Raw genomic sequence first — 13,114 nt, 5'->3', positions numbered from 1 at the left:
TACTAACACCAGGTAAAGTCAGCTGTGCCCAGCAAATCTTCAAAGCTTAAAAGGATGGAGATTCCATTATCTAATTTGTACCACAAGTATATACAATGCAGTTAAACTCATGCAACCAGTTTTTGGGTAGACATTAAGCAGATGGGCAAACTCAGGCCTTGTAGTCAGAAAAAAAAAAACAAACCGAAAAAAATGCAGCAAGCTAAACTGACTTTAATAGCTAGGAATGATACTATAATGAAATCCAAGTCTTAGCCACTCTAGAAAATCTTTAATATTGGGAATTGCAGTGGCTTTCTTGTCTGCTCCTTTTACTATGCATGAAGATTAGAGGAAACAATTCTCTGATACTCTGTAGACATTTCTGTAACACTGACATGAAAAGGGAAGTTAAAACCTAGAAGAAGGCAAGAAAAAATCCTACTCTGATACAACTCTTCCCTGGAAGTCAAGGTAACCATGAAGGGAACTATGGTTCAAGAAGCCCTGTTCAGTGATACTACCTTCTTCTATACTGCTCTCAATAACCCATTTTTATTTTTCTTAATAAAGGACTTGCCAATCAACAAGGAAACTAACCTTAAGAGCAGCAGTACCTCAGAACTGGGATGAAATCATGCGGATACAGGCCAGAACCTCAGCAGAGCAAAAGCGAACAGTGAAGCTGGGGCTGCTGCCATAATTTTACAGGGAAAGGTTTGAAACCTGAACAATAGACCAGTGCGCCTGAAATTTAATTTGCTATGAAGGGAAGATCTCAGTGCCTGAATGACACCCTGGAGGCTCCTTCAGGGTCAAAAGTAAGAAAAGATGATCTGCACACACTGTCTCAAATCTACACACAAAGATGATGTACAAATGGAGTACCTTGGCACATGGAGAATTATCAAAGAACAGTTAATGTTCAGATAATAGTGATGAGGAAAGTAATGAAATTTGGTCTGCTGAAACTCTAATGGGCTTGTGACCACCGCTTTAACCTCTGACTTCACTTTAACCCATGACTTCCCCTATGTTTTTCTCATACCATATGCTTCTTCAATAAGAGCACAGTAAGGATTAATGCCAGTGCCACTGCGTTTAGATTCCTGTTCTCCAAGCCTCAGGATGTTCTCCAGCCCATTCAGTGCTACTTGCACAATCTTTGAGTCCATTACTGTAAGGAGGTCGCAGAGTGGTTTGATGCATCCCAGTTCTACTAAATACCTGAAAAACACCACATGAAACCAAGTGAATTGTCTGCAAAATTATAATTGGTGTAGCCATTTAAAAACTTAAAGGCATGAAGGTCTAAGAACAAAAACAATCAGATAAAATAGCAACTTGACTGGAGAAAGTACAGACATCTATTCGTATCTAGTCAATACACGTTTCTGCTGAAACAAAATAACTTTAAGATACCTTCTCTGCCTCTCTATATATAGAGATGAAATAATTAAATTTTTTTTAATTTATAATTAAAATACAGCTATAGTTTATAGACATTTTCTACTGATACAAACTATATTAATTTAATAAATTTACAACTTTATGGGTTTGGTTTATGCAAAATTGCATATAATATAATCATAACATACTAGTGTAAGTTGAGCAGGAAAAACAATGCACACAATGCCCAGAATGAGCCATTCCTCTCCAGATTGCTAATGCATTTTGTTACACTTTACAACAACCACTAAGAAATTAGTTTAAAAGCTGCATTTAGGGTTTTTTTCACATAGGAGAAATAGTTCAATGAGTTAAATGAGCATTGCACTGCTGAAACACTTACGTGATTTCTCCCTAAAGGAATGAATGTCTCATTCACAACTCAATACAAAGACCTGGGTACAACACTGAAAGCATACAGAATGGGTTTTTTTTTTTCCAGTTTCTGGGTTGAGTTTGATTTCTTGCACAAACGCTAGTTCAGTCAATTGCATTGAAAGATTTGAACTACTACATACTTGATCTGTTCAGCAGAGCCTCCAGATGTTGCATTTGTAATTGCCCAAGCAGCTTCCTTCCTTGTCCGAAACTCAGCCGTTTGCAAAATATTTATAAGAGCTGGAAAGATATGGGCATCTATGACCGTCTGCGAAAAGAAGTAACATCCCATGGTTACAACAATAAGAAATATCAAAACAAAATAAGAAATAACTTCCTTGTCCTGAGACAGTCAATGTCTATGCTCAGCACAACACATTAAACAATTAAACATTTGTTATCAAGTGGAAAAAATCAGTTTTCAGCTGTGTATTCAAAACCCCAGTTCTGCTGGGGCCTGTGTTTATCCCAAAAGAATTCAAAACACATTCAGACTGAAGTGACTGCCAGATCTAATGTGTTACTTAATTATATCTTGACAGCAAAAGAATGCCCATACTTCCCTTATTCTTCCAGATAGTAGAGCATTAAGCTAGTAAGTCAGTAATTCACTAAGATCCCCTACTGAGAGAAAAAGACTTCATAAGCCTGTCATACTACATCTCCAGTGGGTGAGACAACAGAGCAAAGAGCGAGCAAATTGTAAGATCTCCTCTAAACAAGCAAGAACCAATTTATTTTTTTCCTGGTGAAAAGAAAATGGATGGTTCAGTAGGATGGTTATGTGCTTAGCTCACCAAACTGATAAAAGCCAGGTGAATATTTAGTCAGCAACTAGTAATGTCCTCTGGAAAAAGCCTTTTGCAGTAAGACAAATGAAACTAGTTTAGTTACACAAGTATTAGGACCTGAAGCACATTCATAAGGATCATTCAAAGAAGCAAGAGCTTAGAATAACATTTTTAAACTACTGTTTCACAAACATAAGTCATCATAGAAGTGATAAAGGCAAATTCAAAGAAAGCCAAAGAGAAACTTTTCAAGGGACTCTGTAGAAAATTAACAAAACATAGCACAAAAAGCTATAGTCAATTAACATTGTGGATGGTTATCCAGTGGAAAAAACTGATATTTCTTTTACCCTTCCTGTTTGTCTGGACACCCACACTGCATCTACTATATAAACACGTATCGCCTATCAGTTGTATCCACAGTCCCATGAACGCTGTTCCCTTTACCACCGAATCTGCACTCCAGTACAGCGATCTGGAGCCCTCAAGGAAAACCATTTACACTTCTATCATGCCATGTTATATTAGATTTGTACTTTGCAAAATGTATTTAGCAAAAACTCCTCAACTGAAATCTCTGAACATGAATGCTGGAAGTGGTAGGTCATAAACAAAAGCCAGCTATTAAAAAAGACAAAAGATAAAAGAAAGTATCTTCAAGAAACAGAATGTACTCCCCTGCCCCAACGTATTTTAATGGGAAAACACAATTTTTAAAACTATACAAAAGCAACACACTGTAAGGGTGAATGGGATGTGACAGCATCTGCTTCATTAAGGTTATCAGCTCAAGGACCTTTTCATCTCAAAGTGAGATAAAAACAACAGGAAAGTAATAAATAAAACACACGGTGACACAAGCCTAATAGACAAGGGATAAGAGAAACAATCACAAAGGAGGAAAGGCTACAGTCAGTAATTTGCAGAGACGCAACCTGGACTTCCGAAGTTGTAAGACAGGGACAAGTGGGACTGTGCAAAACTTCGTAACAAATCTTTTAACTGTCTCGCCACGTAACCTCCCTTGTTAGCCTGTGTGAGTAAGAGTGAGGTGCTAACAAGTGAGATCAGCGTGACTGAATTTGAGCCAGGAATTGAGTAAGAAACTCCTGTGTCTGTGGGATCAGCAACTACAGTGGATGGGGGAGTCTCAGCATGAGTAGCTGTAGGGGCCATGGATTAGTGAGAACATGTTTCTGGGGTGCCCAGAAAAAGGTGAATTCAGGGCCAGCAACTGGTGTCAAACCTTGAGGGAAAGGGCCCCTGCTACAGGAGCAGGTGAGGGTCTCAGCATCAGCCACTGCAGCAGGATCACAGTCCACAGGGCCTCTGTGCCTAGAGGGCAGTGGGTGAAGTCAAGTGAGGATCTTGACTTGTCAGCTGCAGTGGGACTGTAGGTCACAAGACAACATGCCTAGACATCATCCCCAAGTGTGGTGGTGGGACTGAAGGATCACAGTGTACATAATTTACTGGCAAACTGGACTAGGTGGCAAGTAGGAGGTCCAGGATCCAGGCATGGACTGAGGGTCCATGCCAATAATCAAGAGGTCTGCAAGTGCGGGGCTGCTCAAGATGAATGTGTGCACCTGTTTGCTAGCAAGAATGAAGCTAAACTAACCAGTGAATAAGAGTCAAGTATAGCAAGTTAAGAGAGCTCACAATCCAGCCATGGACAACAGATGGGCATAGAGCCCACAGTGGTATCCAACAGATCTGCAAACATGTATGTATGCTTGTGGATCTAGAGAATGAGGGGATGCGTGTTTTCACTAGTGAACTTCAGTCCTTATCAACTAGAAAGGAGAAAGGAGACTTCGCAGTCTACACTTCACGTTGAGTCCAGAGTTGAGGTGGAAGCCCTTATAAGAACAGGGTGTTAAGGGATGTTAAGTATTCTCTACTGAAAGAGCTTGATACAGATCTACAATAGGATACACCAGGGCATTAATATATTACCATTCTAGCTACGAACAAGTGAAAAATCTCATTATCACATCTTAAATCCTTCCTCCAAAAGAAAACTTTTACATGAAATTCATTTCCTTAAAAAGGGTCTTCTTAAAACCAACTTCTTTCATAAGTACTAAAATCAGAGTATGTTACATGATCGCATGGAACTAGGTCAGCATATCTTAGCTGACAGGCAGTAATATGCTTTGAGCCTTCTTAATGCCAGAAAAACCTCAGTTACCTTAAAATACTTCAAATTTAAGCTCGTAAAGTAGTAAGAGAATTCTAGAACAAAGTGAACTAGTAATGGGAGGGCAGCAACTGGAGAATTTTGAAAGACTTTTATTGTTTTCCTTCTGGCTCAATCAATTTTGAACTCTGATTCAATGCAAAGACTGGTGAGTAAAATTACTCCTCTCAGAGTGGAGAAATGCGCATTTGAACCTTTTCAGAAAGAACTCAATCCAGATCTCCCATCTCTTGGGTGAGTGTTCTTATTTATAATTCCTCTTATTTCTATCTCTCTCTTATTCTATTGTATAAAAGGCTACAGCCACCTTGTTTGCTTTCTGCTCTACAGTGAAGTTGGCTGTCTTTACCCAAGCAGAACAGATGAAAGCAGCCTTTCATAAGGTGCTTCACTGAAAGAGAGTGGCTCAAGAGCAGATTATCAATCACCATACTTTTATGTTTCCTATTGCTTGACATGCAATATAAGTGTTGTCACTACCTCACCCTAGCGTGAGTCCCGGTTAAAGGGACTTAACTGTCCTTCTGTATTACAGCAAAGTTTTTCAACTAGCAGGCTGTTAACAGTCGAAACTCTTGGAGCTTAGATGTGTGAAAAAAGAAAACCAACCCAAATAAAACAACTAACCAACCCAAGCCATTAACTAGGTCAGAAAACAGTTTGCTTTAACCTTAGTATCTTCACTAGATTTTGAAAGTTCAGTTAAGCTCAACAAGGGTGGTAGCAATAAAGCATTAATACAGGAAAAGTGCTAGGAGCATCTAATATGTACACTCTATGCCTTGCATCATTGCCCACAACAGTTACTGTTGACAGCAAACTAGAATGCCTAAGGATTCCTAGCTCTATGGTATTTTATGTGGGAGCAACAGTTATTGTGGAAACAGGCCATGTTTCCTTTCCACTTTCCATCTAAGTGATAAAACAGTAAACTACTAAAATAGAATTTTGGGTTTTTTTCCTTGAAGGGAAACAAACCTCAGGCAGAGCAAAAGCCCAAAGGACTGAAGCAGGATGAGGTGCTTGTAAGTTCTGAGGATTTAGAAAGTGTTAATTCAAGTTACCTTTTTAGCATTATTGTAGTGTGTGTGCCTCTCATGTGAAAGTGTGTTGAAGACTTGCATAGCGCATAGAAAATGCTCAAGACAAGCATAGCTTTCAAATAAAACAAACACAGTTAAGAGATTTCATTTCAACAAGAACTCTCAAAAGATGTGAAAGAAATAGAAAGGAAATGAAAAGGAAAAACTCAGGTTGTAAACTAAGGACTGATGTACAAACAGATCTCAGTCTTTGCCACCTCTTCAAATGTTCCACTATTCCCTGGAAAATGAAAAGTGCCTTGGCCACTCACAAAAATAGAGGGCAACTACCTCATACATGCCATAAAGCAAAGGATGTTTAAACATTCTTTTTGAGCAGCTGATGCATTCCAATGCTCTAAACATGACTGGAATTTTTCAAGGAGTGTAACAGCAGGCTAAGAGAGTAATCAAAAAGTAAAGAAATTCCAAAACCTATATAAGTTCAGTAGTTTTATATATGGATTTTTGAATCCAAATTACTCTTGTGAGTGCATGTAAGAACAAAGCATACTAACATCCTCCTTCCAAGAGCAATCTACAGCAGATGCACAGGAAAGTGTAAACTCTAGTCATGTTTACTTTTCTTTTTCTCCTTTTTTATGTATTTACAGTTGCAGCAGTGAGTTCCAGTTAGACTACACCTGGATGAGAAGATATATGTCCTAACTAAAGGCAGCACCTCTTTAATTTCTTCAATGTCTCTTCCTTCAAGGATTTTGCTCAAAAAAATCCCAATCATTCCTCATTCACCTTCTCAGATGCCCCGTGTTTCTACAGCATTCTGCCACATCTCCCTTCGCTTGCCTCATAGTCTACAAAGCTATTCCTCATACAGAATCCAGTTGATGTTTTATAGTCCCTCCTCACCACTCCACTCCTAGCATATCCTTTGAAGACAGATCTACATGCAGTGAAGATTCATTCCAGAACAAGAACAAGGATTCCCATTTTGATCTTTTTATCCCTTTCCTGACCACTTCCAATACTTACATTGGTTTTAGGCTGCTACTACTAGGCGCCAAGATGGTATCTTAATAGCACATTAGAAATCTCTTTTCTGCATAACAGGCAATCCAAAGCCCATCCTTTAATACATTAAACCAACACTGAAATTCTTGCCCAACTGCATAAATTCAGTTGGAACTGAAGTCCATTGGACTTGCAATTAGGAGTCTTTCAGAAAACTAAAACTGAATTTTCATTGAAATCTTAATTTTCAAATTTAATTTGAAATGAAAGTGAACTGTAATACTCAGTCCTTCAGCAGATCTGGCCCTCCCTTCTGAAGTGTCAACTTCTTTGTCTTTGCTTTAAAATATACGGTATTCCTGTGTTATGACCTCCAAGATGGTTGCCTGTCTCTTGGAAACATTCTATCCTTATTTTAATCAAGCTTCATCACTTTCCAGGATCTGATTTTTAAAGAGTGAAGCTAGATAAAAGTCAATAATCAGAGTTTTATTACATCTGTAAGGATATTGAATCTATATACACTGTAGCCACTGTTAGGGAGCAGGTCTTCAACAGTAGTATATTAAATTAGTATTTTGAGCTGGTCAATACCAACTGAACATGCCTCCCCTCTTTTTGGTTCCCATAAATTAATCACTTAAGGCATGCAAAAAACACGTAGACATCTAGTGTGCATGTAATGTCTACATACAATTCATCACATAAATGTGAAAGCAAAAAAGTCTTACATCATGACTGTTTTCCTGCTCCTGCAAGCTCTCTTATTACCTTTAACAACTCAAGATTAGTCATCACCCTATATGGCAGGTGTGATACAGCCCTACTGCTCTGAACTCCTCCTGGCTAGAAATTTCAGGCCATAGAGGCGTCTCAGTTATTTGTGTTCCAGTTCCCTTTTTACTGATTAAATCCACAACTGCTTTAAGTAACATAACAAATACTTGTAAGCCAAAGCTATTTAACATGATGGCATGAGTACAAAATCACTGCCATTTGAGAGGCAGGAGGAAAGCACTTCAGAACCCAGTTCTAATGGGCTTTTAAGCTATTGACACAGACACCTAAGCCTAGATACTCCAAACTGTGTATAAAGCAAATTTCTAGACAGTTTACACTAAGTTGCTCCTGCTGACAGGAAGAGCCTGTACTATAAAGAACTGCTGAGGTTTTCAGGCAGAACAAAAGAATTCAAGGTAATCTAGCTCTGCTGCCCTCAATGTGCTATGATGTATGGGATTCACCACATGTAGAAGCCTGAAAACAGATTTTGTACAAACACAAACTTAAAACTGAGACTTTCATTGGTCCTCAAACAAATATAACCTTGTCAGCAATGACATATTTTGCTCCTAATTGAGACTTTTTGATGTCCTGCCACCACAAACAGCACGTGAAGATTACAGACCACTCATGCAAACTATGGCATAAACTAAACACACTTTATATTTAAGTAGTTTGATCCACAGTTTGTCTGTGTAAAACACAACTCTGTGTGAATCACATCATTCCTTTTCCATGTCCCCAGCATCACTGTGGTCTTTTTGGAAAAGAGCCTCTGATGATTCTTTGCCTGTATCTTTACACCAATTCGTAAAAATATGTTTCATTCCAGAGTTTTTAAAACTAACAGGCAATGTATCATTTGCTATGCTGGCCCATGTCATGTTTCAGCAAGGACAGGAAACTCTAAAGGAGTAAAAACATGGCATAGATCCTGTTGCTACCATGCCTAACCATATTCAGGTTTCCCAATGTTCTTGTGAGAATTTAAGGTATATTAGAAAAGAAGTTACAAGTTTCTTAACCTGTCAACAGGAGAGAACTCCTATGATGTCTTCACTGTCAGATATGGAAGATTGTGTCTGATGTACTGCCTTTCATAGCTTTTCAACGGGTTGCGACCCCCTTCAGAAGGGCCGACAGTCAGGATTTAGCTTCAGTTGTGCAGTTCTCCTTCTGACTCCCAGGAAGATGTAGTTCCCCTTCTCCCTGACTGGGGAAGCTATCCACTGAAGTACAGCAAAGCTGTATACAAACTAGGAAATTAACAAACAAAAACTATACTTAGTGACAATCATGACTGCATCAGGATATACACATCCAACCCAAACCTTAAATGCACAGAAATAAAAGGGGAAAGACTGCTGTATTCCACCACACTTTCCTGTTGCCTAGGCACTGCTGATAACACACTCTGAAAGGCTTTCACTTCCACCTTCGGTGGAGAAAAAAAACTCCAAACCTCCTATGCTTTAATATAAGATTATTAAAGTTTAGCACTTACTTTCACACATTTCATGCATGTTGACTTATACTGCCTTAACACTAGAGTTTACTTGGTTGTGTTTGAGTGCAAGTCTAACGGCAATAGGCTGCTGCCTCATCTTTTAGAAATGGCAGTGAAAGCCTTTGGAGTGTGCTACCAAACAGCATTGTAGACACTATGGAAGTGGAAATGAATATAGAAGTCCTTCCCTCTAACTTTGTATTTCTGTACTTTAGAGTGGGTGGATGCAGGGAGTGTAATCCAATGCAATCTTAAACAACACTAAATATAGCTCTGTCTGTTAATATTGGTTAGGTGAAATAGCTAATAGGTTTGGTTTTTCTTTCTTGCTGTGTGGAAGGGATTGTTAGATTGTGGCTTGAGCACTATCCAGAGTTTCCATGCTATTCTAACATTCCAACTGCTCCGGAGCAGCAACCCACCAGTTAGATCAGCTGGCAAGTGACCATAATGTGGTTACTAAGCCAGGCAGACATTCAGTAAGAAAAATTACCATGTGCTGACATCATTCTTCTCTGATCTCTGGCTAAAGATTGTGCATGAGACTATGTTCAAAATCCAGCGAGTATCATATAGACTGGAATAGATCTTGCTACAATCTATGACCTCTAGCAAGAACTACAGAGCAACATGGAAGGACTGGGGAGAAAGGAAAATCAATTATTTAGTATAGAGCTACATCTAGTATTTTAGAATTCCTTCTGTAAGGGAGACCAATTCTCAAGAAAAAGTGTTTTCATTCATCCCAATGTGAAATTAATTTAGAGAAGGAAAAAAAAAAACCCCAAACCCCTCGAAGATGAAAAGGTTCATCCACGAACTTAGTTAAATCACATATTCTTCCCAGATGGGAATTACCCTTTGTCCTCACAGCTACTAAGAACAGACTAGGCTTTTATTCTCCATTTTAACATATGACCATGTTTGAGAAACCAAAGATGCTTTACCAAACAGCATCTTCCAACTTCAGAAATTATTTTGAAGTGGTTTTCAGCTTAAATGTTTACAATTTTAACACTTGAGTTGTCTGAAGTAACACCTCAGAGAAGAGCAGACATAGCAGCTCTGGAGCTGAAAGGAGGTTTTATCACACCTTGTATCTCACATGATATTTTCCAGGTTGAAACTAGAAACTAAAAGAATTAAAAGCTTTTCTAGAATTTGTTACACATCAGCGATGAGAGTTTCCTTTCAATACACTATAATCATTGCAATTATACCTGCAATTGCCAATTGTACTTCCAAGAAAGAGTGGCCTCAAGATCTCCGATCAAGCATGTTGTAAACATTCTCCAATGTCTTTTACTTCACAATTTTCCTCTAACAGTCCTTTTTCAGGTCCAAAAATCTAAGCCTCACGACAGACATGATTCACAGTATGTCAGAACTACCAGGATAGCTATCGCCTGCTCAGGATAAAAAACACTTTTTTTAATCTCATTTTTATTACTGCCATCCTAGACTAAATCAGGTATGCACTTATGACAGTGTTTTGCTATATAGCATTTGTGTGCTCAGAGTTCAAAGGCAGTTTAGTTACTCTGAATGGAGAAATTCTTAAATGAACCATAGATACAACTTCTGAGAAGCTGCTTCTCACATTTTTTTTCCCTGGACTCAAGTAATGCATCAACATGCTTCCAACCTTGTATGTGAAATATCCTAAGGCTGCTTTAAGCTGGATTCTTTTAGATCTACATGTATTTTGGGTGATTTGGTTGATACCGTGTGCTCTTCCTGATGCAAGAATCCTGAGAAAGCAAGCTTCTACCCACACAACCACAACAGTTTTTCTATGCAGTTAAGGGGTTTATACTTCTAAAGAATCACCTTCTAGAAATGAAGGTGCAATGTTAATGGCTCACAGCATTAATTTCCCTCGCCCTGCCTTCCCACATGACCTTTCCAAGTCACAAAGGAATTCTAATCTGCTCTCAGTAGAAAGGGCGCTGACCTAAACTGGTGATAAGGCACCCCAAACCATTTTGAAACTACTGAACACACATGCAGAGAAGAACATAACAATATTTTGGGTTTGGTTTTTTTTTTTAGGTAGATTAGGCAAATTTTGTATTAACAAAGCAGAGGTTATTTTATCCTTACTTGTTTTCAAATAAAGACATAATGACAACAGTTTAGAAGACACCGGAATACCAAGGGTATAGTTAAAACTCTCTGCCTAAAGCCTTACTTCTACATGTTTGAATAGTGGATACCAGGTGTAAGAACAATGTGCAAACAAGGACAGGCACTTACTCTTTCACTTGAAGGCATGGTACAGTGGATACTTATACAGAAGTCACAGAAGTGAATACACTATTGAAATAGCTTCTGGTGCATCAGAATTTAAGTTACCTCTAGGACTCTCCACAAAGGTATCTTCAGTAGATCAAGAATATGAAAATAGAGATCCTGAAGTTTTGAAAAAAATGCTCAAATAACGAACTGTCACCTCTGATACATAATTCTTTCTGCAATTACTTCTATGGATATCTGATTTTGTCAAGCTCTTGTTTTTCTTAAGCCTCCAATATTCCTATATGATTCTGCATCCTGAAGCAACTCTGATAGACAGGTAAAAACACAAAGTTAAGAAAATGTATTGGGCTGAAATGTTGCTCAGAATATATTCTTAAGGCTTCCCAGGGAAAGCAGAAATGGCCTTCTAGAAAGAAAATACTGCTCCTCCCTATTTCTAAGGTGGTAGCAGCATAAAGCAGCCAAAAAATTCTTCACTGCAAGAAAGTCAAAGGCAAAACCATTTTTATCTCAGTATAAGCTCTAGTAGCTACCTTTTCTACACTGCTAATTGCACAGCAATAAAAATTGCTGAGGTACAAAAAACAGTGGTACAGTTGCTGATTTTACACAGCACTTATTTTTAGAAATTCAGCTAATCCAGATTAACACACAAGCAGCAATAAAGGAATAATCAAAATTCTTGGAGCTCTCCCAAGGTTAGATTAAGAAACCACATCGTTCTCTGTATATGACAACAAACATGGCAAAAGTAAAATCCTGACTGAGGAAGCAGGAGCAAATGCAACTTCAGGAGGTTTCTTGGCTTACAGTTCTACTTCCATCTTAGTCACATCTATACATTAGACAAGAAGAACCTACGCAGTTCTCCCCCTTTGTTTTCTTGCTTACTCGTTTCCTAACATAAGCATCTCTGAAATTAGATAAGCATTTGGCTCTTAATACCAGGACACTTAGGAGTTATTTTCCACAAAAGTATTACTTCCTATGCTTTCTGAGATGAAGACATCATTCAACATATTAAAGCTTTACACTGTCCCTTCAGCAGCTGGATATTCTTTGTATAGAAGTACAGATAACCAAAAGATTGCAAGTGCCACCTGCAAAGGATATAATACACTTTTTAGTCAGGAAAAACATGCAGCCCTTTTACCATCTCCTGCAAGTTTTCAGCAAAAACAAAACCAAGAATTCCATCCTTTGGGTGAAAAGGGTTAAGTACTTCATGCTAATTCTGACCATTTAGAAGGAATAATCCAGAGTCATCAGATCTAAGACTAAAAGGTGGCAAGCTGCCTTGCAAGGAAAAGTATATGGAGGAAAGAAGTAGTCCTTGGCCACTGTTGCCAGTGTGTTATGGGACTTGGTTTATTTTCTGTGCAAACACGCATTATTTCTGCATGGTTACTAATGAGTGAGACAAGTATTGCTAATGTCTAATATTTGCTACTTATTTCTCAAAGAATAGGCATGTCCAAGGAGACTTCCAAGCATCCTCTGCAAGCTCTGAAAATACTCTCTGCCTCCCACAAGGGAGAAAAGCACTGAGAAACTTAACTTCAGAAGAATTATTTTATTCACATGAGACTTCAACTGTCTTGATGGGAACCTTCTGTATTTATCAGCTAAAGCCTGGTTTCACTACAATCTGGTTCTCCATTACTTCTCAAGAAAAGGAGGAATAAGGCATTGCTGTTGAAATCCAAGCAAA

At 38.4% G+C, this 13,114-nt stretch overlaps 1 protein-coding gene across 1 annotated transcript in view; it reads right to left on the bottom strand.

Moving 5' to 3' along the window:
- The window catches only part of KPNA1 (karyopherin subunit alpha 1), a 57,088-nt gene that overhangs the window by 8,657 nt on the left and 35,317 nt on the right, over positions 1-13,114 (bottom strand). Inside the window, exons 12-13 of the mRNA XM_080612210.1 lie at positions 1,947-2,074; positions 1,028-1,206 (exon numbers count right to left, since the gene is read on the bottom strand). Of these exons, the coding sequence (XP_080468336.1) occupies positions 1,028-1,206; positions 1,947-2,074 (307 nt within the window). The remainder of the gene's footprint in view (positions 1-1,027; positions 1,207-1,946; positions 2,075-13,114) is intronic.

Source organism: Psittacula echo (genome assembly GCF_963264785.1).
Source record: "Psittacula echo genome assembly, chromosome: 3".
Lineage (NCBI taxonomy): Eukaryota > Metazoa > Chordata > Aves > Psittaciformes > Psittacidae > Psittacula > Psittacula echo.
The sequence above is the reverse complement of the archived record's forward strand: the minus strand, read 5'-3'. Positions and strand labels throughout refer to the sequence as shown.